This window comes from Sitophilus oryzae, unplaced genomic scaffold, assembly GCF_002938485.1.
Source record: "Sitophilus oryzae breed Bouriz unplaced genomic scaffold, Soryzae_2.0 scaffold_379_pilon_pilon, whole genome shotgun sequence".
Lineage (NCBI taxonomy): Eukaryota > Metazoa > Arthropoda > Insecta > Coleoptera > Curculionidae > Sitophilus > Sitophilus oryzae.
Genome location: NW_022146950.1, coordinates 481,323 through 505,209, shown reverse-complemented (window position 1 = coordinate 505,209; position 23,887 = coordinate 481,323). Strand labels below are relative to the sequence as shown.

General features: G+C 33.2%; 2 protein-coding genes across 3 annotated transcripts in view; one reads left to right on the top strand and one right to left on the bottom strand.

Annotated features, from left to right (window-relative positions):
- LOC115885271 (4-coumarate--CoA ligase-like) overlaps nucleotides 1-23,887 on the top strand; it is a 38,666-nt gene extending 14,779 nt beyond the window's left edge. The window contains exons 2-11 of one of the 2 annotated variants that reach the window (XM_030904125.1): nucleotides 7,338-7,472; nucleotides 8,790-8,972; nucleotides 11,472-11,682; nucleotides 14,210-14,315; nucleotides 16,146-16,387; nucleotides 16,448-16,559; nucleotides 16,612-16,832; nucleotides 17,729-17,907; nucleotides 17,973-18,128; nucleotides 23,199-23,887. In XM_030904125.1, the coding sequence (XP_030759985.1) occupies nucleotides 7,350-7,472; nucleotides 8,790-8,972; nucleotides 11,472-11,682; nucleotides 14,210-14,315; nucleotides 16,146-16,387; nucleotides 16,448-16,559; nucleotides 16,612-16,832; nucleotides 17,729-17,907; nucleotides 17,973-18,128; nucleotides 23,199-23,477 (1,812 nt within the window). In that variant the 5' untranslated portion in view covers nucleotides 7,338-7,349 and the 3' untranslated portion in view covers nucleotides 23,478-23,887. Of the gene's footprint in view, nucleotides 1-7,204; nucleotides 7,473-8,789; nucleotides 8,973-11,471; nucleotides 11,683-14,209; nucleotides 14,316-16,145; nucleotides 16,388-16,447; nucleotides 16,560-16,611; nucleotides 16,833-17,728; nucleotides 17,908-17,972; nucleotides 18,129-23,198 lie in introns of those variants that run through there. The other variant, XM_030904124.1, reaches the window with a different exon arrangement.
- On the bottom strand, nucleotides 20,837-23,173 carry LOC115885272 (serine/threonine-protein phosphatase 4 regulatory subunit 2). The gene is made up of 2 exons (XM_030904126.1): nucleotides 21,856-23,173; nucleotides 20,837-21,800 (listed from the first exon to the last, which is right to left on the bottom strand). The coding sequence occupies exons 1-2, from the start codon at nucleotides 22,945-22,947 to the stop codon at nucleotides 21,132-21,134; spliced, it is 1,761 nt and encodes a 586-aa protein (XP_030759986.1). The 5' UTR covers nucleotides 22,948-23,173; the 3' UTR covers nucleotides 20,837-21,131.

The following is a 23,887-nucleotide window of genomic DNA, read 5'->3' as shown; positions in this document are numbered from 1 at the left end:
GATTGAACTGCGATTGCGCCAAACTCCGATTGATTGTTGTTTTAATTCTGTTTGGATTACTTTTTATTTGTGCGCGTAAAAGAGTGATTTTGTTTAGTTTATTGTTTCCAACTATTTGTTGATATTTTTCCAACTCCATGATAATGTGTTATAAATAATAAAAATATAAATAAAATTGAAGATTAGGTGAAATGTCAGTCAACCACTTCCCTTTAAAAACATCGACCAATGAAAAATTCTTCAGGTGAGGCATGCGCAGTTAAATGAATATCCGGGTGAAATAGACTTATGCAGAATTCCATATTGTTCTTTCACTGTTTGGGCTTCACTTTTTGGAGATTAGGCTGAGTATATTTGTAAATAATACGTATATGATTTTAGTAGGCTACCATTTAACGGCTGTTTAAGTACATCGTATTTTGAAAGCTGTACTTAAACTGCCGTTAAACGGTAGCTTACTAAAATGCCGTTAATAGGTATAACGTCGTTGATGAGGTTTTATGAAATATAGGAATTTTATAAGGACTAACCAACGCTATCCCCCCACCAAATAACCAACTTAACCAACACAACTAACCTTGACACTTGTAAAAAAATATAAAAAACAAATATAAATTAGTAAAAACCAGCCAACCCCACCAAATAACGAACTAACCAATGAATTAACACCCTCCAAATAACCACGCTAACCAACCCGTCAAATAACTAAACCAATCCAACCAAAAAGAGTGAAACCAATACAATAAGATCACACTATAAGCACAGCTATAAACAAAATAAAATATAAAAAAGTGTTGGTCCGGCGTGAGAATTGAACCACGGACCTTCCGCTCACGAAGCAATAACCTCAGTCACGGAGCCACAAGCGCTCTTGCAGAATGCGTATCGCCAGGCATTACTTTCCGCTGACATCAACGACGTCATAATATCTATTAACGGCATTTTAGTAGGCTTCCGTTTAACGGCTGTTTAAGTACATCGTATTTTGAATATCAATACTAAATTGAAATCGTGTATTTATAAAAAAAAAATTTCGTATAATTTTTATAAAAATGAACACTGGTTATGTGGTTGTAAGGCACTCAGTAAATTTTTTGTTGACCTTGTCTACCTAACCTAAATTTAGTTCTTTTTTAGGGTTCCGTACCCAAAGGGTAAAAACGGGAACCCTATTACTAAGACTTCGCTGTCCGTCCGTCACAAAGGTCTATCTTATGAACCATTATAGCTAGACAGTTTAAATTTTTACAGATAATGTATCTATGTTGCCGTTATAAGAACAAATACTAAAAACAAAATTGAATAAATGTTTATAAATAAAAAAGTACTTTCACTAAAAATCTTTTAAGTAAGAATTTTACATAGAATCTTTCAAGTCCTCGGTGGCCGCGTGGTTTAAAGCGTTTGGACTTTACGCTGCTATCACGTTGGAGCCGTAGTAAGGCAGGTTCGAATCCTAGTCAAGGCGACTTTTTTAATCGTTTTTCTTTTAATTTTTACATATTTATTTTTACTTTTTACATATTTATTATTGATTAATACAATTTTTAGTAATGTGTTCTTCATTTTTTTTAAATTACTTATACGCGCATTCAAAATTTCAGCTAGATCGTAAAAAAAGTTTATAATAATATACCTAGTGTCTAATAGATAATGAATTGTACGAAACCCTTCGTGCGCAAGTCCAACTCGCACTTGACCAATTTTTTTTAAATTCATTTAATTATTTTTTTAATCTGTCATTTTTTGTATATTTTATTTTTCTAACTTCTAAATTAAAAACTTTAATAAAAAAAATAAAAACCTTATCGTGTTGATTGTGAGTACAATGAAAATATTCATTGCACTCACTTATTACATCCCCTTGTATTGACCCCACGCTACGCCGCTGGTCGTTTAATATCTACTAGTACAGTACGCCTGGTGGATCTGTGTCTATGAAAGGAATGCGGACAAAAAACATTTAAATAAACAGCAATATATTTTATACGTCGACTTGACAAGTACGTCACCGCAAATCGCTCCGCCCACTCATTTTATTGGCTACTTGCAAATTTGTCGAATTTTTACTGATGGGACGCGTCATCTAATTTTTTACGAAAAACATCGAGAAAATATCGTTTCCCCTCTCACGGATACGCCGTAGCTACAGAACGGACAGACGTACTGTATTATTATTTTTATTTATAAAGAGAAAAAACGTTGCTGTTGATAGTGAAGTTTTAATAATGTTTTCGAAATCGTCAATTATTGTAAGGTGCAAAGGTTTATTTGAAATATCTTAACAATGAACACAATTACATTTTATTTTAGCTTACAACAAACTCGTTAAGAATGATATGTTGTTTGTGTGGCGTTAATCTTTTTAATTTTTCTGTTTTGTACACACATAATATACAGACAATTCTTTTTTAAGCGTACAAGTACTTGAGCAGTTTCATTGTCATTAATCCTTATAGCGTATGATCGAAAAAAAAACGGCGTCCAGTTGACTGAGAAATGACGATCAATAACATTTCCCATATAAATTTACACATAAAATGACAGCAAATGACATCCAAATAATATATAAATACTTAAAAGTATACCTTGTAAGTAATTTTATATCGAGAAACTACGTTCGTTGAATTTGAAACTTTATGTCAGTTTAATAATATATTTTGTGACGTTTGAAAAAAAAACTATTTTTATTTGTGCAAGATGTTATAATTATATATTTCCCATATAAAATGACAGCGATCTTTATTTCATAGCCATCACTTACGCCGTTTTTTTTTTCAATCATACGGTAGTAGCCTCCCTCTAATAATTTGGTATTATAATTATTTGTAGTTGCACCATTTTTATAGTGAGCATGTTTAATTTATTTGTTATTTGAAACGATGCACGTATCATTTAAATGATAATCCTAAAATCAAATACTTTCAATTTAGGACAATTATTATACAGGGTGGCCCATCGAAAACGTTCCGCAAGGCATAACGGCCAGGGTAATTTTTTTTTTCTAAAAATTCAAAAACACGTCAATTTTGTTTGTGAGGGGGACAACTTTTGCCCCAAAAATGATTGCAAAATCTTCAACCCTCTAAGCGGGGGTGTCATCCCCCAACTTTTTTCAAATGGGAAGGGGGGTCAAGTGGTACCGCAATGAAAAGGGCTTTTTATTCTCTATACTTTCCCGCTTCGTTTTTGAAAATCGGTCATTGAGAAAATATGAAGGATTGAAATTTGAAAAGTTTATTTAAACATTTATCAGAGTAAATGATAAGGATAAATTCCTTCGACCAATTTGCTGTTTTTTCTTATTATTTCTAGATGTTTACGCATGTTTTCACTTGCCACAAGGTTGAACGATCAGGTGCGGCAGTTGCTAGATAGCTGTTCTGTGACTTGTGCGTTGAAGTTCTTCTCAATATCGTTAAACTTTTTAACAATAATTATGGTGTACTCACTTGCAGAAAAAGTGGAAATAATCGAACTTTATTTTAAAAATAATGAATGTAGCAATCGGGTTCCGCAGATATTCAATGAATGCCATCCTGAAAAACACCTTTATGGCAAAATTGTTCGCGAGTTAGCAGCAAAATTTCGCGAAACTGGTTCCGTTATGAATAAAAAGAGGCAGAGGGAAAACCCTGTAGTAAATGAAGCTATGGAGGTATTCGTATTGGGCCAAGTTGCCATGGATAGTACGCTGAGTACAAGAAAATTAACCAGTGAAACCGGCGTGAATCGTAGAACTGTCCAAAGGATACTAAAAAAAACACAAGTTCCACCCGTACAAAATTCAGTTGGTACAAGAACTCAACGAAGACGATTTTGATCGTCGCTTGCAATTTGGTTATGAGTGAACGAGTGGCGAATGATAATAATTTCCTATTTAATGTGTGTTTTTCGGATGAGTGTACTTTCTTATTGAACGGTGTAGTTAATCGGCATAACTGTCGGTACTGGGCTAAAGGGTTTTTCACGAGGTGCACACACAAAACCCTCAGAAATTGAACGTGTGGGCTGGTATTTTTGGAAATTCTATTTTAAGTCAGTTTAACGATATTGAGAAGAACTTCAACGCACAAGTCACAGAACAGCTATCTAGCAACTGCCACACTTGATCGTTCAACCTTGTGGCAAGTGAAAAAATGCCTAAACATCTAGAAATAATAAGAAAAAAACAGCAAATTGGTCGAAGGAATTTATCCTTATCATTTACTCTGATAAATGTTTAAATAAACTTTTCAAATTTCAATCCTTCATATTTTCTCAATGACTCGACCGATTTTCAAAAACGAAGCGGGAAAGTATAGAGAATAAAAAGCCCTTTTCATTGCGGTACCACTTGACCCCCTTCCCATTTGAAAAAAGTTGGGGGATGACACCCCCGCTTAGAGGGTTGAAGATTTTGCAATCATTTTTGGGGCAAAAGTTGTCCCCCTCATAAACAAAATTGACGTGTTTTTGGATTTTTTGAAAAAAAAAATATCCTGGCCGTTATGCCTTGCGGAACGTTTTCGATGGGCCACCCTGTATGATTTTATTAATACTATAGGTATAATATAAAAATTATTATTTTTATGATACCATCAAAGGTTGTTCTTTTCCCTAAGACTTCAACAATCAAAAAAATCAAATGTATCTACTTGATCTGGTTTTTAAGTACATACCTTTATTGCTAAAGATGTACGAGGCATGTTTTTTAAGTAAGTACCGTTTTGGAATTAAAAAAAACGTGCAAAAATATCGCAATAATTTTATTTTTACATGAAAGCCTGTACCTTAATCTACTTTTCTACATAATTTCCGTGAATATTGAGGCACTTGTCATAACGTGGCACCAGTTTTTCAATACCCTCCTCATAAAATTCTGCCGCCTGACTGGTTAACCACTGTATCACAACTGTTTTGACTTCGTTATCGTCTTGAAGACGCTGACCGCCCAGGTGTTTCTTCAAGTGCATCTTCAAGTGCAGGAATAAATGGTAGTCACTGGGCGCCAGATCAGGGCTGTATGGAGGATGATCTAGAGTTTCCCATTTAAAAGATTTGATGAGATCATATTTCTTCTTCTCACATATTTCTTTGGTCCGATTAGCCACATGTGGACGGGCATTGTCATGCAGCAAAACAATACCCTTACTCAACTTGCCACGTCTTTTGTTTTGGATTGCACGGCGCAGATTGTTCAATGTCTCACAATAAGATGCTGCATTGATTGTCTCATTACGAGGCAGAAACTCCACTAGCAATACTCCTTTTCTGTCCCAAAAAACTGTGCACATGATTTTCCGGGCAGAAATTGTTTGCTTAAACTTCACTGTTTTGGGTGATGATGAATGTCGCCATTCCATGGACTGTTGTTTCGATTCTGGTGTGACGTAGGCCACACATGTTTCGTCACCAGTAACAATTTTGTCTAAAAAATCTTCATCTTCATTGTGGTACTGCTCAAGGAAAGTCAACGTTGGGTTTTGTGCAAATCCGTCAACATTTTCGGAACCCAACGTGAACACAATTTCCGGTAATTCAAGTTCTCGGTCACAATGCGATACAAAACACTACTAGAACATTGAGGAAAGTAGTCGCACAATGATGAAATTGTAAAGCGTCTGTTTTCTTTCACCTTTTCGTCCACTTTCTGCACCAAATCTTCATTAACGACCGAAGGACGCCCACTCCGTTCTTCATCATGCACATTTGTGCGGCCATCTTTAAATGCTCTCACCCATTTCCTTACCATTCCATCACTCATAATGTTTTGTCCGTAAACTTCACAGATCTCACGATGAATATCGATCGGTTATACGCCTTTAGCACTAAGAAATCGTATGACAGCCCGTACTTCACAATCGGCGGGGCTCACGATTGTCGGAGGCATCTTAAACACTCAATAAACAACGTATACAATGAAGAATCAGACTGTACTGGCATCTGTGCATAGACAAGAGATGTAGGTAACCAGCGCGCATGCGCGGAACGCCGACCGTAGCGCTGCGGCGGCGGAATCGCAAAAGGGTACTTACTTAAAAAACATGCCTCGTATTTATTATTATTGTTTTATGAGAATTATTTTTATTAGTTTATAATATAAAATATATAAATAAAATCTAGTATATTAAGTACTAGTATATTTATAATTTCCCTTAATAGACATATACCGAGTGCGTCTCAAAAGTGGCTCACCCCTATAATTTTTTTTATTTTTTCAGTTAAAAAAACGAGATTTGGTATGTTAGTATATGACATAAATTAGGATTGATTGACGTATTCAATTGTTTTCGGTCACTTCCTGTTTCACCGGAAATGACTACAACTTTTGATTTTTAAATGGCACCCTCAGTATTTTTTTTACTTTATTCGAAAGAAAATAACACTCTGAATAGAATGACATATCATATGTCAACTTTTGACATATATGGTGTATTTGAAATTATAACTTGCGGTTCGTAACGAAAATTTGACTCGAAATACCAAGTGTGTGGTATCAAATTATTCGTAAAAAATGCTTTTTCCAAATATGCTAATGAGCCACCCTCTAATCGAAAAAATTGAGATATGATTAAAAATACGATTTGAGCATTTTCTAATTGGCCAGGACAAGACACTAAAAACATTAGACGATCAATTTTTTTTTCCAAAGCTCCTTGATTAAGACTTAGTGTTTTTAACATAGCCATGGCACTCTAGATTGAATTTTAAAATACAATTTTTTATTAAGCGAGAATGTCAAAAATTGACATATGATATGTCATTCTATTCAGAATGTCATTTTCTATCAAATATAGTAAAAAAAATACCGAGGGTGCCATTTAAAAATCAAAAGTTTTAGCCATTTCCGGTGAAAGAGGAATTGGCCGAAAACAATTGAATACGTCAATCAATCCTAATTTATGTCATAGACTAACATACCAAATCTCGTTTTTTTATCTGAAAAAATAAAAAAGTTATAGGGGGTGAGCCACTTTTGAGACGCACCCGGTATATAAGTCTAAAAGATAATGCGTTCAAATAAAATAGGTGAAAATTGTAAACAAAATAAGATTCTTCTAATTCGTTAGGTACCTTCAAAACAAATACAATGTAGTACAAAGTTTAATAGTCCAAAGGTGTTATGTATGTTATCAGGAAACCATTCGATTCGTTCTAGATAGCTGTTTATCAGGGTTTGACCCCCTAAATTCAAAAAAACGTATTTAAATGAACCTTGTTTACTACACAAACTCCAGACAAACGACAGTAATTATCTGAGACTGAATAAATTTGCGACAGAAGTATTTTCGTAACAGACATCACTAAAAGTGTGTTTATAATTTAGTAAAAAGTGCGATTCTGTGATATTTTAGATCGATTTCAACATGTCAAGAGCTATTTTGAAGCAAATTTCACAATGCAACACTTTGATACCATCTCAACATTCGGGTTGCATGGGATTATTGACCGTCATAGCTAATAGGAATGTGGATAACAGAAACTTCTCTGTAAGTATTTTTTATTTAGTCTAGATCCTTTATAGTTTAATAGTTTTAATAAAAATATACAGGGTGGTCCGAACTGTATTCCGGAAACTTCGGCAGCATATTCTGCAGATAAAAATAAGTAAAAAAGTTCGTATAAATGTATGTTCTAAAATGCTTAGTTTCGGAGATACAGGGTGTAGAAGTTTAATTTTTATTTCGAGATTTTTTCCGAATAATTTCTCTCTAGTCTGGTAGTTTTTTGACATGAGAAATTTGATTTTGATGTCAATATGACTCCTATTTGTAGGGGGCGCCATCTACATCTGTTCTAACTGTTTTGAAGAGTAATAACTTTTTCTCCGTACCTGTATAAACCTATAGAGTGAAAAAATATATGCACATTTCCGTGACTTTTTGCGTAAAAAACGTCTCTTGGTAAAAATCGCTATGAGCAACCGTTCTCAAGATATTTAGAATTAAAATAGTCAATACATGTCATTATTGACAAAAAAAATATATTTTTTTAAATTAATCATATTTTTTTCTAAGAAAAAATCATGATAAAACGTTTTCTGTTGAACTTTTGACAGAAAAATATTTCAAATTTATGATTTCAGTCTAATAACTATTTAATCAACATGTTTTATTTATGTCAATGATGATAGATATTGATAATTTTTCGATTCCAAATATCTCGAGAACCATGACACGTAGCGATTTGTACCAAGAGACGTTTTTTACGTAAAACATGTACTTCACAAATGTATATTTTTTTACTCGGTAGTTTTATACAGGTAAGGACGAAAAGTTATTACTCTTCAAAACAGTTAAAACGCATGTAGGTGGCTCCCGCTACAAATAGGAGTCATATTGATATCAAAATCAAATTTATCATATCAAAAAACTCCCAGACACCAATTTTTATCCAAATATTGACGTTACTTTATAAATTATTTGGAAAAAATCGAAATAAAAATGAAACTTTTACACCCTGTATCTCCGATACTAAGCATTTTAGAACATACATTCATAGGAACTTTTTTACTTATTTTTGTCTCTGAATATGCTCCCAAAGTTTCCGAAATACAGTTCGGACCACCCTCTATATTTATATTAAATTTATGTATGTAAATAATAACTGTTTAATTACAAATTCAATGTGAATAATTTGATCGGTTTAGTTCCACATCTACAACTTTCTCTTGTAAATGTAAAGGTACCTACAGTTACCTCAATTAGAAAATGAACTATGTTGATTTTAACAATTTGTCATAATATACCTATACCAAAGCCTGTACGTTGCATATTTGTATGTAATTTAATTTATTTCTCTTTAAGATCAACATTGCCAAGTCCAATTCTAGACAGAATTCTAGCAAAAAACTATACAGTCAAATAAGACACAAAAGTAGTGGAGGTGAGTTAAAGTCGCCCTTAGGACCATGTGCACCGATTCCCAACGAGAATCTTGTAGAGTATATCTACAAAAACATAGATGAATTCATCGAAGAGCCCGCAGCTGTAAGTAAATTTTATTTAGTTTTATTCAGTTTTTTATAATTTTAAAAAACAGACACACAAAGTCTGCATTATAATCCTAGATCATATATACTTACGTGGATAAGTAAATCACTATGGAAACTGTCGCAAACATATGAACGACTTCCCTTTATTCTCTTTTTTTGTTGCACATGTGGTGCTTCTTCTCTATCTATCCTTGTCGAGGACCTTTCGTCCACGCGCCAAATTTGAACATAAATTTAAAAATTTAATTTGTAAAATACATATATTTGAACAATAAATTGAATGTTTACTGTCACAAAAATTAAACTATATAAAAAATACATTTAGAATTTAGCCACTCCGAACGAATATCAATATTCTTAGGAAATCTAACCAGAAAGTATGCATGTGGTTTAATATAAATAAAAGAACAACTGAATACTTTACTTGCCTATGAAAAGATAATTCGGGGACCTTTATATTAGAACTTCCACACACCAAACACTTTATAGTCATTTTTACTCTTTATAGAGTATTTAGAAAGTCCAACGAAAAAAAATAGAAATATAATTGCACAAACTTAAAATTAACTTCTCACTGAACACACTTGCGTCCTTGGCTATATAAAAGCTGTGGATAAAAGAGTAATTAATACAATTTTTAAAATAAACACGCAAAAAACAAGCGTCGTTACACAATGGAAATAAGAATATGACAATATGATGACAATGAAAAGTTGGTTTTCATAACAATGTATAATTTGTTTTTTTTTATACTTTCTAAATCGTATAAAATTGTGATTCTTTTGGAAATGCGCATGCGTAAAGTAAGATTCTCGGAAAAGACAAACCTATTGAAAGTTTCATAAGTGCAATAAAGAAGGTTTGAAAATGGCATGACGTGATGTTGGAGACGTGATATTTTTTAATGCTAAACTTATGGCGTTGATTTATCCACGGAAGTATATATGATCTAGGATTATAATATATAATGAGATTAATGAGATACATTTACAGATGAATAATTAAAAAATAATCAAAATGTCCTAACGACTTTGATAAGGATATAACAAGTTTCGTATATGGATATACTATAAATATTTATATATTCCTTCTCTAATAATCTTAATAGACACTCATACAGTATATCACAATATGCAATTAGCACTCACATTAACTAAACTAACTGTGTGTATTAATATAGTTAAAAAATCACTAAATCAAACAATTTGCTTGATGGAGATAACAACACTTTATTTCTCTCTTTTCTCTGTTGCAATATTTAATTATAATATAATAAAAAATAATCTGTTATAGACAAAAAGCACAGTATCATTTTTTATTTTATTTTAGATTTGAAACCTTTTAAAGAACTCCTCAAATTGAAGCAAATTATTCAATTCAAATTTCGAATGATTTATACGAATTGGTTTTTGAGTTATAGTATGAGAGCTAGCAACGTCGGAAAAACAAGTATTTTAAGACGTCTGGCTCTTTGATATATCTTTTACTATGCTCTCTAGAACAGCATGCGGCCCGTCTGGCTGCCGGTAAACGTTGCGTTCCCTACTGCGCATTGAAAGAAGATCCTATATTTTTATTAGTCCTTTAAATTATAGTATTGAATATAAATCTGTATATCTGTATAAACATGTCTCCATAGCGCAGTGCGTAGAGTTTCCGACCACGAACCGACGATTCAGAGTTCGAATCCGGGTCAGGGCAAAGACTTTCTTATTTTATTTTCGTTTATATTCTGATAGTAATGTATGAAACATTTGTGTTTTTTTAAATTACCAAAATTATTTAAAACTTTACTATCAGAATATAAACGAAAATAAAATAAAAAAAGTCTTTACCCCGACCCGGATTCGAACTCTGAACTATCGGTTCGTGGTCGGAAACTCTACGCACTGCGCTATGGATTTATATTCAATACTAGAATTTATAGGACTAAATTAATAAAAAAATATAGGATCTTCTTCCGATGCGCAGTAGTGAACGCAAACGGGTATCGGCAGCCAGACGGGCCGCATGCTGTCCCAGAGAGCATAATAAAAGATATATCAAAAAGCCAGACGTCTTAAAATACTTTCTCGAAAACGTTGCTAGCTCTTAGATAGACTATTATGAAAGATAAAAAATACTAAATTAGTACCGTATGGTCGAATAAAAACGGCGTCAGCGATGGCTATGAAATGAAGATCGCTGTCATTTTATATGTAAAATTATATGGAAAATGTCATCGATCGTCATTTCCAAGCCAACTGGACGCCGTATTTTTCGATCATACGGTATTTACAAACAATAAACATAACAATCGCAAGTTATGTCATGGTTATGTCACAATATGACAAATCTATTATGATTTTTACCCCTCGTCAAATAATTCTTGGTGGTATCTTGGTGTTCGGAATCAAATGACTTAAAACTATGCTTCTTCAAATTCGCCAAGCAGTGGTACGATGTTTTTCGACCATTTCTCCGAGTAATAATTATGTTATACTGCATGTTTCAGACATGTGCAGTATCTGGAAGAAGTTACACATATGGTATGCTCAGAATGTTGATAAATAGATGCGCACAAGCCTTACTGGGACACTGCGGACTACAACAGGGAGAAGTAGTTGGGTTATTATTGCCCAATATACCCGAATTTGTAATTGTTTGCCATGGCGCAATAGAAGCAGGCTTAACCGTTACTTTTGTCAACCCGTTATATACACCAGGTAAAGAAAATAAGTCTATGCGTTGCTTAGGTATATTTATCACTTTTTAATAAACCTAGATAGGTATGTGCATTGTGCATACTCATTTCCTCAATGACTAAAGAATATAAGGACATGTAACGCCCATATACGGGCTGCAACAGAATTTGTGACCTTAGACGCCATTCTTTTGATGGCAAACAATGAGTCATCATCTGGTCACCAGCGACAATTTTAGCGATTTTATATAGTTTGTGTGTAGTGTAAATCCAACTTTGTATAAACTTTAAACAATGGTGATTAGTTGTTCAGCTTTCAAGTGTAAAAGCAGCAGCGATAAGAAAGTGCCAGGAGTTACGTTTCATAAGTAAATAAACAGTCCGCTCCACCTTTTTAGCGTTTTCTTAGTTTTCTTATTGAATTCGATAATTATTTTTCTGATATTATATATGTACTTGATGTGTGCTATACGTCGATAGTAGTTTTGTACCTTTTGTTAACATTTTAATACGTTTTTTTCGTAATTAATTAGTATGAGACTACCGGATACACCATAGGCGTAGTCAAAACATTTTTCAAAAAATATAAATATCTTTTCAAACAGCTAGGTTAAGAAAAATATGTGCCACGGCACTGTTTGGTGACAGCGTCACAATTTGCTCTCGGGTGTTATTTGTCCTTGGATTCTTTAGTCATTGCATTTCCTCATATTTTTTATTCTAAAATAAACAAAAGAAATATGTCTGTGTATTGTATTTATTTTGGATGGCAGACAATCAATGACTAAAAAATACAAGGACAAGTAATGTCCATGTACTGGCTGGAGCAGAATTTATGTTGCTGGACGCCATTTTTTTTAAGACAACGGATATGTGTCACCAGCTACAATTTTAGCGATTTTTAATAGTTTATTGTATGTAGTGAACTTTGTATAAACTTTATTACAAAGGTAATTAGTTGAGCTTTCAAATGTAAAAGCCGCAACGACAAGAAAGAGTCATGAATTACGTTTCATAGATAAATAAACAGTCCACTTCACCTTTTTAGCGTTTTCTTTGATAATTATTTTTCTAATATACAGGGTGGTCCGAACTGTATTCCGGAAACTTCGGCAGCATATTTTGCAGATAAAAATACGCAAAAAAGTTCGTATAAATGTATGTCCTAAAATGCTTCGTTTTAGCGATACAGGGTGTAGAAGTTTCGCTTTTATTTCGATTTTTTCTAAATAATTTCTGAATTAACGTCATATTTCCATGAAAATTGGTGTCTAGGGGTTTTTTGACATGAGAAATTTGATTTTGATGTCAATATGATTCCTACTGGTAGAGGGCGCCACCTACATGTGTTTTAACTGTTTTGAAGCTTAATAACTTTTTGTCCGTACCTGTATAAAACTTCCGAGGGAAAAAATATACATCTCTGTGACTTTTTACGTAAAAAATATTTCTTTGTAAAAATCGCTACGCGTAACCGTTCTCAAGATATTTAGAATGGAAATAGTCAATTCATGGCATTATTGACGAAAAATAAACACGTTGAGTAGATAGTTATTTGACTGAAATAATAAATTTGAGAAATTTTTATTTTTTTAAATTAATCATAAATTTTTCTGCAAAAAAATGTTGATAAAACAGTTTTTGTTAAACTTATGACACAAAAGCTTTCAAATTTATGATTTCAGTCTAATAACTATTTAGTCAACATGTTTAATTTATGTCAATGATGACAGGTATTGATAATTTCGATTCCAAATATCTCGAAAACCAATACTCATAGCTATATTTACCAAGAGACATTTTTTACGTAAAAAACGTCGTAAATGTATATTTTTTTACTCAGTAGTTTTATACAGGTACGGACAAAAATAACTCTTCATAACATTTAAAAAATATGTCGGTGACGCCCTCTACTAGTAGGAGTCATATTGACATCAAAATCAAATTTCTCATGTCAAAAAACTCCCAGACACCAATTTTCATCCAAATATTGACGTTACTGCAGAAATTATTTGGAAAAAAATGAAATCAAAATGAAATTTCTACACCCTCTATCTCCGAAACTAAGCATTTTAGGACATACATTTATACGAACTTTTTTACTTATTTTTATCTGCAGAATATGCTGCCAAAGTTTCCGGAATACAGTTCGGAGCACCCTGTATATGTCGATACTGGTTTTTTACCTTTTGTTAACATTTTAATACGTTTTTTTATTAATTAATTAGTATGACACACACCATAAGCGTAGTCAAAACATTTATCAAAAATATAAATGCTTCGTCAGGTAGCTAAGTTAAGAAAAATATGTGGCAGGGCACTGTTTAGAAGTATGGTAACGCGATTTGGTCTCGGCTGTTATTGCTTCTTGTATTCTTTAGTCATTGCAGACAATACATTTTCACCTTAATTAAAATGAGTATGGGGTTGTTAAAATGGGGACAACTGTCACTGTTTTCTATCCTCTCCTAGGACAGACTATATCAGTATTTTAAATTTAAAAAATAATATTAAGTCATAAGAATCTTCAACATTATATTATTTTATAGATGAAATCAAGAGACAATTTGAAAATGCTGGTGTAAAAATGATTATTACTATTCCATTACTCTTGGAAATTGCGACAACTATAGGACCAACTCTGTCAGGATATAGGTAAGATAATTCAGATTTGTAGAACTAATACTCAGTACACATTAATGACAAAAAATCAAATATTACATTTTGCTATTCTGTCGTGTTAAGAAAAATGCCTTAACTGCAAGTGAGATACATAACTTGTGTCATTAAAAAATTAAAGGTGCTTTCCAATGCATCAGATCAGAGGTTTTCCTTAATACAGCAATATTTAGTGTACATAGAAAATGAAAATATATTATGTACAAATAGGAGTCAGATTGACATCAAAATCAAATTTCTCATATCAAAAAACTCCCAGACGCTAATTTTCATCCAAATATTGACGTTACTTCAGAAATGAATTGGAAAAAATCGAAATAAAAATGAAACTTCTACATCCTGTATCTCCAAAACTAGGCATTTTACGACATAAATTTCTACGAACTTTTTTACTTATTTTTATCGGCAGAATATGCTGCCGAAGTTTCCGGAATAGCGGACCACCCTCTATATTAAAAATTTCTGGTTGATGTACATTTTTTTAGTCATACGTTTGAATATAAACGCACCGGCAAAAAAACCGGCCACTAAAAACTAGTCCCAATTTCAAAGTTGGATTTCTCGCGAACCACTCATTCGATTTTGATGATTTTTTTTATAAATTGTAAATTAATTCCTTTTTAACGGATGTTAAGTCAGAAATTTTTATTCCGAATTTATTTTGAGCATAAGCATAAGACGAAGTTTTTTGCCCGAACAACACCCGAAACACCCTGTAGGATGCAGCAGCGGAAGTAGCTATTGCTAAATTAAATCACATTGTAGCCTCATCTTTTGTAAGCATTTTGTTTTTTTAATCACCACATTATTATCTCTTTTTGTATTGGAGATATGCTGTTTTAAAACGAACGTCTCGGAAAAATGCTTCGCAGGCAGAAAGTTTTATCTCTAAATAATCAAGGCGACATAGACGAAAAGAGATTTATGAATATTTGCAATATGACAACAACGGTTGTCAAATTAAAAAAATGCCATTATCTGTGATGGATGTTGCTCGTATTGTGGCTTTAATTGAGGATGGCCGAAGTCAACGTTATGTGTCCGATACCCTGGGTATATCTCGAACAACAGTCCAGGATGCCTGGAATCGGTATATGGAAACGGGAAATTTCACCAGGCGAGTGGGTTCCGGAAGAAAACGGAAGACAAATGCAATTGACGACCGCTTTATTGTCCTGAATACTTTACGAAATCGTAGAATTACACCGTTTCAGAATCAACATCTGATCACAAGCCGTGCATGCGAACTCAAGTCAGTGAGAGAACAGTCCAGCGAAGACTAAAAGAAAACAGCTTGTCTGCAAGGAGACCTGCCACAGGACCCCAACTACTTCCGAGACATCGTCGAGCACGTCTTCAGTTTGCGCTTTTACATGTGAATTGGGATATTGAGTTATGGACTAAATCTTTTTTCGAGGCGTTTGGTTTTACAGCAGCGTATCTCCAATACAAACAGCGATAATGTCGTGATTAAAAAAACAAAATGCTCACAAAAGATGAGGCTACAATGTGATTTGATTTAGCAATAGCTACTACAGCTGCTGCACCCTACAGGGTGTTACAAAGTTCGGGCAAAAAACTTCGTCTTATTTTTGTGCCCTGTATATGCTTAAAATAACTTGGGAATAAAAATTTCTGACGTAGCATCCGTTAAGAAGGAATTAATTTACAATTTAAAAAAAATCATCAAAATCTAATGAGTGGTTCGCGAGAAATCCAACTTTGAATTTAGGACTAGTTTTTAGTGGCCGGTTTTTTTTTGCCGGTGAGATTTAAATTTACATATTTGTATAATTATTTTTCTAGATCTACAATTTGTATTGGTGGTGATGACGATCCCGCCAAAAACGTACATGGCCTAATGAGTCTTCTCTCGGAAGGTCATGAAGCTGAACTGCCTCCAATTCATCCAGACAAATTGGCGCTTCTACCATATTCCAGTGGCACAACCGGTCTTCCAAAGGGGGTAATGTTATCTCACAGAAACCTAGTTGCCAATTTAGTTCAAGGAGACCATAGGGCCCTCATAGGCAACACTGCTAGCAAGAGTAAGTTATCTCTTTTTGTTGTCTGCTTATTTATACTGTATTTATTTTTTTTTTAATTAGATGGAGAAAAACACAAAGCACTTACAGTTTTACCATTTTTCCATATCTATGGCTTTAATGGTATAATGAACATATCTCTAAGATTAGGAACCCATTTGATAACAATTCCAAGGTAGCAATGACTATAATTAGTATTAGCGATTTTTTATTCTATATTCTTGTAGATTTACCCCTGAAGACTACATCAAAGCTTTGGAAGAATATAAACCAACCTATCTGTTTGTAGTTCCTTCCCTGTTATTGTTTTTGGCTTCCCATCCTAGCGTGAAGAAAGAGCATCTGAGTTCTGTTGAAGAGATCACTTCGGGAGCTGCTCCTCTAACAGAGGGTTTGTTACAGAAATTTAGGCAAAAGATTGATAATCCAGATGTGACAATAAGGCAAGGTAAGGCATATCAATTATAACAGATACCAATTAAAAATATTTTACAATATTTAGTAATAAAGATACCATAGACGTTTAGTTACTATGGCTGTATTCCGTTGCAAAACCAGGCGAACCAGACCGGTAAAGTACGGTAAAGAGCGATTCCTGAAAAACATCGGTGTGATACGGAACGGTTTGGTAAAATACTGGGAACGTCAAATGTTGACGTTTTCTAAATTTCAATACCTCTATTATAAAATTTATCTTTTATGCATTTTTAATGTACCTATTCTCTGCTTTTACGTTTGCTTCTTCTTTTCAATTGAGTTTAATATCGAAAAATACTTTATTAATAAATTGTTAAACTTGTTAGACAGCTCAAGTGAAGATTTGCAGGTCCAATATTAAAATAGATCAATAATAAATAAATAAATCTAATCAATATTTATATTTTCATAGCTTACAAAACATTCACGATTACTTGTTGTCTTGTTGTTCATGTTTTCTTTAAATGTTTCTGACTTTAAGAAACAATGGCTGCATGATAAGTTTAAATGGTCCTAAAAAGTCATTCTATTTAGTTAACGAAATTTATTTACCTTTACTGCCTACCTCCATTGCTTTTGGATGTAAATACAAAATATTATTATAAATTTTAGAAATTAAATGAGAATTTCACTGGAATTTCCAATATTTGCTTGATTTCTGTCACATAAATGACATTGATTGACAAACAAAACCAGAAAAACCAGCCTTCTCGCGCTGGTTAGTTTGGTGACAGTTATAAACGAATTTTTCAGGACCCGTGTTCCGTAATAAGAAAACTTTCAGGAAACCGATACAAACGGGACATAAAACCATAACCAAAGTAAGCAACGGAATACAGTCTAAGTTTAAGAACTTCTTTGTTCCAGGTTATGGAATGACTGAATCCAGTCCAGTGACGTTCTTTATGCCCCAAATTACCCCTCCCTCGAAAATCGGCACCATTGGCATACTGTACCCCGGTACTGAAGCTAAAGTGGTCAGTTTGAGCAGTGGAGAACTACTTGGCACACATCAAACAGGAGAACTTCTAGTGAGAGGACCACAGGTAGCGTATACTATTTTTATGATTGTTTTGGGCTGTTGTAATTTGTAATATTATGTTTGTTAAAGGTTATGATGGGATACCTCAATAATGAACAAGCCACTTCAGAAACCATTGACGAGGATGGCTGGTTACATACAGGAGATGTTGTCTATTACGATGAAGATCATTATTTCTACTTAGTTGACAGATGCAAAGAACTTATCAAAGTTAAAGGCAACCAGGTAAGCATTTAAAATCATTAAAAATACAATAATGTGTATGTTCATTCACCCTTGTTATTGCCCTAAAAAATATTCAGGTAGGTAAGTACTAGCACTAGATCATATACCGGGTGTTGCATCGTCGTTGGGAACATAGGAAATCCCATGCAAAAATCGATTAAGTTTTTCTCAAATTACCTAAAATCGACTTGTCCAAAATTGTTCAAATTTGGCATGTGTGTTTACCAATTGTAGACCTTTAAAAAGTCTATTTACGACTTCGCTATAAAATCCATAGGGGAGCCAATATCTGGACAGTTCAAATTTTGCATGGGATTTCCTATGTTCCCAACGACGATGCAACACCCGGTATGCTTACGTGGATAAGTAAATCACTATGGAAACTGTCGCAAACATATCGACTTCCATTTATCTTCTTTTGTTGTTGCGCAAACTTAAAATTAACTTCTCACTAAACACACTTGCATCCTGGGCTATACAGGGTGTCCCAGGCTGAGCGTGCATTAGAAGTTTCTAGAAAACCACAATATTTAGATCGGAGATTTTTTGCACATCATAGTTTTACAACGAGATCTATCGATTAAAAATATTTTCAATATGGCGGCACTTCCGGATAGAAAGTATAAATAAGGAGATAAGAATGTATAAATAAGAAAGTTGCTGTCAACTTCCGGTATGACAGCAACTTTCTTATTTATACTTTCTTATCTTAGTTTTACTTTGTTTGTTAGTTTACCTTTGTCTACAAATTGAAAAATTTTTTGACAATAAAGGCATTTATTTATTTATTTATTTATTTATTTATTTTAAATGGGTGCCCCCACTTTTTATTACATACTTATATTCTCTGTAAAATTTTATGAATTTTGATATTAAACACTATATATCTAACATTAACCGTTTTTGAGAAAAAAATTAATTAAAACTTTTGGATGAAAAAAACTACCTGTCAAAAAAATGTCTATAGCCTAAAAGTCAGATTTAGTGATTACCAGAGCCACTGTGACATAAAGAGAAGACATGTAGCTATCTATTTCAAACATTAAATTGTTCAAATGTCATATAATAATGGCGGTAGCTGTCATGGAACTGAGCGATTAAAAAATTATCATAAATCATTTTTTTCAAATAGAAACCCACTTTTTTTATTGCACTAATGAAACAGTTTTTCAATTCGTTGCTTTTTAACTAAACAGTTCCTATACCTAAAATAAATCGTTTTTAAGTTATTTAAGATTGAGTTTAAACGATTTAATTTAGGTATAGAAACATGTATAGTTAATAAGTAACGAATTGAAAAGCTTTTTCACTAGTGAAATAAAAAAGTGGGTTTCCATTTGAAAAAAAAATTTATGAAAATTTTTTAATCGCTCAATTCTATGACAGCTCCGAGCTCCGGCCATTATTATATGACATTCGAACAATTTAATTTTTGAAATAGATAGCCACATGTTTTCTCTTTATGGCACAGTGGCTGTAGTAATCACTAAATTTGACGTTTAAGTTGTACACGTATTGTTGACAGGCAGTTTTTTTCGTTCAAAAATTTTAAATAATTTTTTTTCTCAAAAACGGTTTATGTTAGATATAGAGTGTTTAATATCAAAATTCATAAAACTTTACAGAGAATTTAAGTACATAATAAAAAATGGGGACACCCATTTAAAATAAGAAAGTTGCTGTCAACTTTCGGTATTTCCGGAAGTGTCGCCATATTGAAAATATTTTTAATCGATAGATCTCGTTGTGAAACTAGATGTGCAAAAAATCTCCGAGCTAGATGTTGTAGTTCTCTAAAAACTTATAATGCGCGCTCAGCCTGGGACACCTTGTATAAAAGCGGTCGATAAAAGTGATTAATTACACTTTTATCGACCGCTTTTTCCACAATTTTTAAAATAAAAAACGCAAAAAACAAGCGTCGTTACACAATGGATTATGATAAGACTATGATGACGATGAAAAATATGATACATCAGAAAAGAGAAACCTATTGAACGTTTCATAAGTGCAATAAAGAAGGTTTAAAAACGGCATGTCGTGATGTTGGAGACATATTTTTTAATCCTAAACTTTAAGAGTTTATTTATCTCCGTAAGTATGTATGATCTAGGCCAAAAACTCATGTTTGACAAATAATGATGACGTAACGGTCAACGATGGCTGAACATTCTGTATGTTTTAATTTACCATAAATACATATTAGAAAATTTGTATTTATGGACAATGACAACAAAAACCTTACAAAATAAAAAGAAACATCGAGTATCTCTGTACAGTTTGTAAAAAAAAACATTTGTCTACAGTGCTCAAGAAAAATATGTTTAAATTGCCGCCTGTATAAAAATATGTGAAAATATTACTTTTTTATGTTTACCGCGTATTTTTTTAAATAACTTTTGTTTGCCGATTCGCAATTATTCAAAACTCCTATAAAACTCTTAAAAATATAGAGAGATACAAAAAGATTTCATTTTCTATTTTAAATTATGTAGATTAATAGAGGTACCAGACAGTGATGCCAACTCGTGGGAAATTTCGAGATCCAGAGGGAAAAGGGAAATTTTAACCGAAAAGTGCATATTCGTGGGAAATTCTACAGTTCAAATTCAATTTCCGATAGTTGGTAACACTGCTACCAGACTATTCTGTAACGATTAAAAATTATTCAGTGTAGCGTAGCCGTTAAGGATTAAGTTAAAAAAATCTTTATCACAAAAATCTATTTTATTGGTAAATAAAGACAATAATTATGAAAAATACTATATAGTATGGTAATGTTTACATAGTATGGAATCTTATCTAGGTTATGAAATATCACTTACTAAGAAACACCTTACTTTGCTAAATATTGTTGATCACTCTAAAACAAAATGGTCAATACATTTGCTTTTGCAAGAAATTAAACTTAAAATAGGATTTAATTTTTCTAGTTTTTTCCTCCTTGTCGAAACCAATATAGACAATAAAATCAATTCCACAATTTATTTAAACCGAAAGAAATTAATCTACAGTATGTGAAGATTCGGCCTCTTCTAGCTGCATTGTTTCTGTTTCAATCAAACTTGCCTCAGTGTCCATGGACGTAGGTTTACTGTCTATTAGAGAAGAAACTTTCTCAACTTCAACCGGACAATGTTCAGTGGAATGCTCTGGACTTTTAGATTTTTCTTCCGATTCAGTATCAATGTGACTCGTACTGGCTTCACTTTCTGTATCAACTGGAGGTTTACAAATAGTAGAACTATCTGCCTCTAATTTGCTGTCTTCTTCTTTTACTGATGACTCAACCGGAATTAGATCAGCAACTTGTGAATCTAAAATCGCCTTGGCATCACTGGATGTTTCTGTAAATTTAGTCTCACAAGCTGTGGTCGAGTCAACTGTTCCCAAGCCATCCTCAACAAGGGATCCTGGTCTGTCGTCCATATCAATTTTTTCATGATTTTCTTGACTATTAGACACTTCATTCAAGTCACCTGACTGGTTTGGAATAACTTCAGAACATGTAATACTTGTTTCAGATATTTCTTTCTCATGTTGAATCTTTACATTTTCTTGTGGGGTGCTTTTCGATGTTTCACAACTGTCTGCATTACTACTGTCGCTGGGTGTAGCTTCGGCTGGTTGAATATCCATTTTAACACTGTATTCAGTCTCGTTTTCTTCATGCTGTAAAGAAAAGAAAATGGGTTATCAATGATTTAATAATTATTTCCTAACTTACACTCTCTTGATTAATCTCGGCTTCATCTTCTGTTTTTTCTCCAGTTTTTGACTCCTGTATTTCCGAAAGTTTTTCGACGTTAACACCGGTGATAGTTACAGAAACATCTTCAACAAAGCTTGGATTTTGATGCACGTTTTGTGGTGACAGAGGTCCAATTGAAACATATTGGACGCATACAACGTCTTGACTGGAAGTAGATGCTTCAGAAGTAACAGTAACTTGTTTGCTCGTATACGTTTCTCTAGAAGTGCTCATTACAAAATCGGGTACTGAGGTAGACAGTATGTTTGAGGGAAACACGGGAGCTTCGGCATTACAATCACCTTCGGCTGCAGGAAATGGAAGCATATTTGACGATTGCGAAGAATCGAGAGTATTTTTTGTGTCCTCCTCTCTGCTTGTGCTCATTACAAATGTAGGTTCTGAAAGTACATCCTTTGAAAGAGACGTATAGGCATAAGTATTGTTTAATTTCTCTCTAGAATCGTCTAGGTATATTTTGTCTACTTCTTGTTGAAACGGTAATTGATTATTTATTGCTTCTTCGTGGTAGTTAATATAAATATTTTTATCCATTTCTTCGACGTTAATTTCGCTAACGGGTTCGGGGACGTGGTCGTGGTCAGACTCGATCCCATTCATAATCCCCTCACCGTTCTCAGTTCTACGGCCGCCAGGTTCCATTGTACTCACAACCAATATGTTTTTCTCTAAAGCCCGCATATATTTATCGATTCTAGTATATTCCTTTCGGGGGCTCGTTAGTAACTCGCAAATTCTTTGCAGCGTAAAAGGAGCCGAAGAAAATGTGTCTAGTTTGTCTAAGATAAAACTTTTCATAAGATCATAATTAAATATATCTACATTTGGGCAAGGTGGGATCTCCATGGAAGCACAAGATTCGTAAAATTCGGTGATCACGTTGATTAGTTTTTCACGAAATAGACTTTTTATAGCGGGCCATTGGTAAATTGGGTCTCCCGTTTTCGCCACAAATTTCAGATATTCCTCTAACTCTCTGGGAATATCTTTTGATTTTAATTTAGCAAATTCCTCTAAGCTGTGCAAAATTTCTTCGGGATTTTCCATGATTTAGCCAAATTACAACAAATTTTCCACAAAACACTAAACAAACTCTAGCGTTGTCATCTGTTGGACTTTCAACTGTCAATTGTCACTTGTCAGTCACTTCTTCTTTTTAGATTCCTAAGCGTATGCTGCGCTGCCTACGAAAGTTGTTTCTAGAATTTATATATGATCCTTCTTTATATATGATTTAGTAGTTTTTTTTGAAGTAATAATATAGGACAGGGCCTTAATCAGGAATTTTTATTTTTCAGGTATCGCCAACAGAGCTGGAAAATTTAATTTTGGAAATTGAAGGGATTATTGATGCTGCAGTGGTCGGGGTACCTGACGATTTAGCCGGCGAAGTACCGAGAGCGTATGTTGTAACAAAACCGGGGCAAAATTTGAATGAAGAAGACATTCAAAAGTTTGTTAGTTCTAAAGTTACGCACTACAAGAAATTGGCCGGTGGAGTTAAATTTATCAATTCTATTCCAAGAAATCCAAGCGGAAAAATTCTCAGAAATGAATTAAAAATTCAACATTCATAATTTTTAAACTTTGTTTTTTTTGTTTAGTGCTGTTGTGCAGCATTGACAATGTGACTGGATAATCGGACATTACGTTAGATTTTGAAATTTTACTAGTCACAACATTTTTCTGATTGATCTTTAAGCAATAAGTTTTATTTATAGAATAGTTTAAAAGTTTTTCACATTAATTGACTATTTTTATAAAAAAAAAACAATAATTTTTGTTAGTTTTAAGGACAATTTTCTATATTTATAAATTTGTAGATAATAAGTACCTAATAGTAAATTATATATGTATATTTTTACAGCTTCTGAGGAAAAGGAGAAATACTATTTTAATGTTATATACCTTCGTATTTTATATATCCATAGTGTAAATAAAGAGCAGTTTTTATGTAATTTTTTTTAAATATAACTTGAAAAATTTA

Coding starts and splice junctions, on each gene's coding strand:
- LOC115885272 (XM_030904126.1), bottom strand. CDS start 22,947: ATGGAAAATCCCGAAGAAATTTTGCACAGCTTAGAGGAATTTGCTAAA. Junction 21,801..21,855: donor CCGAGATTAATCAAGAGAGT/GTAAGTTAGGAA, acceptor TTTTCTTTACAG/CATGAAGAAAACGAGACTGA.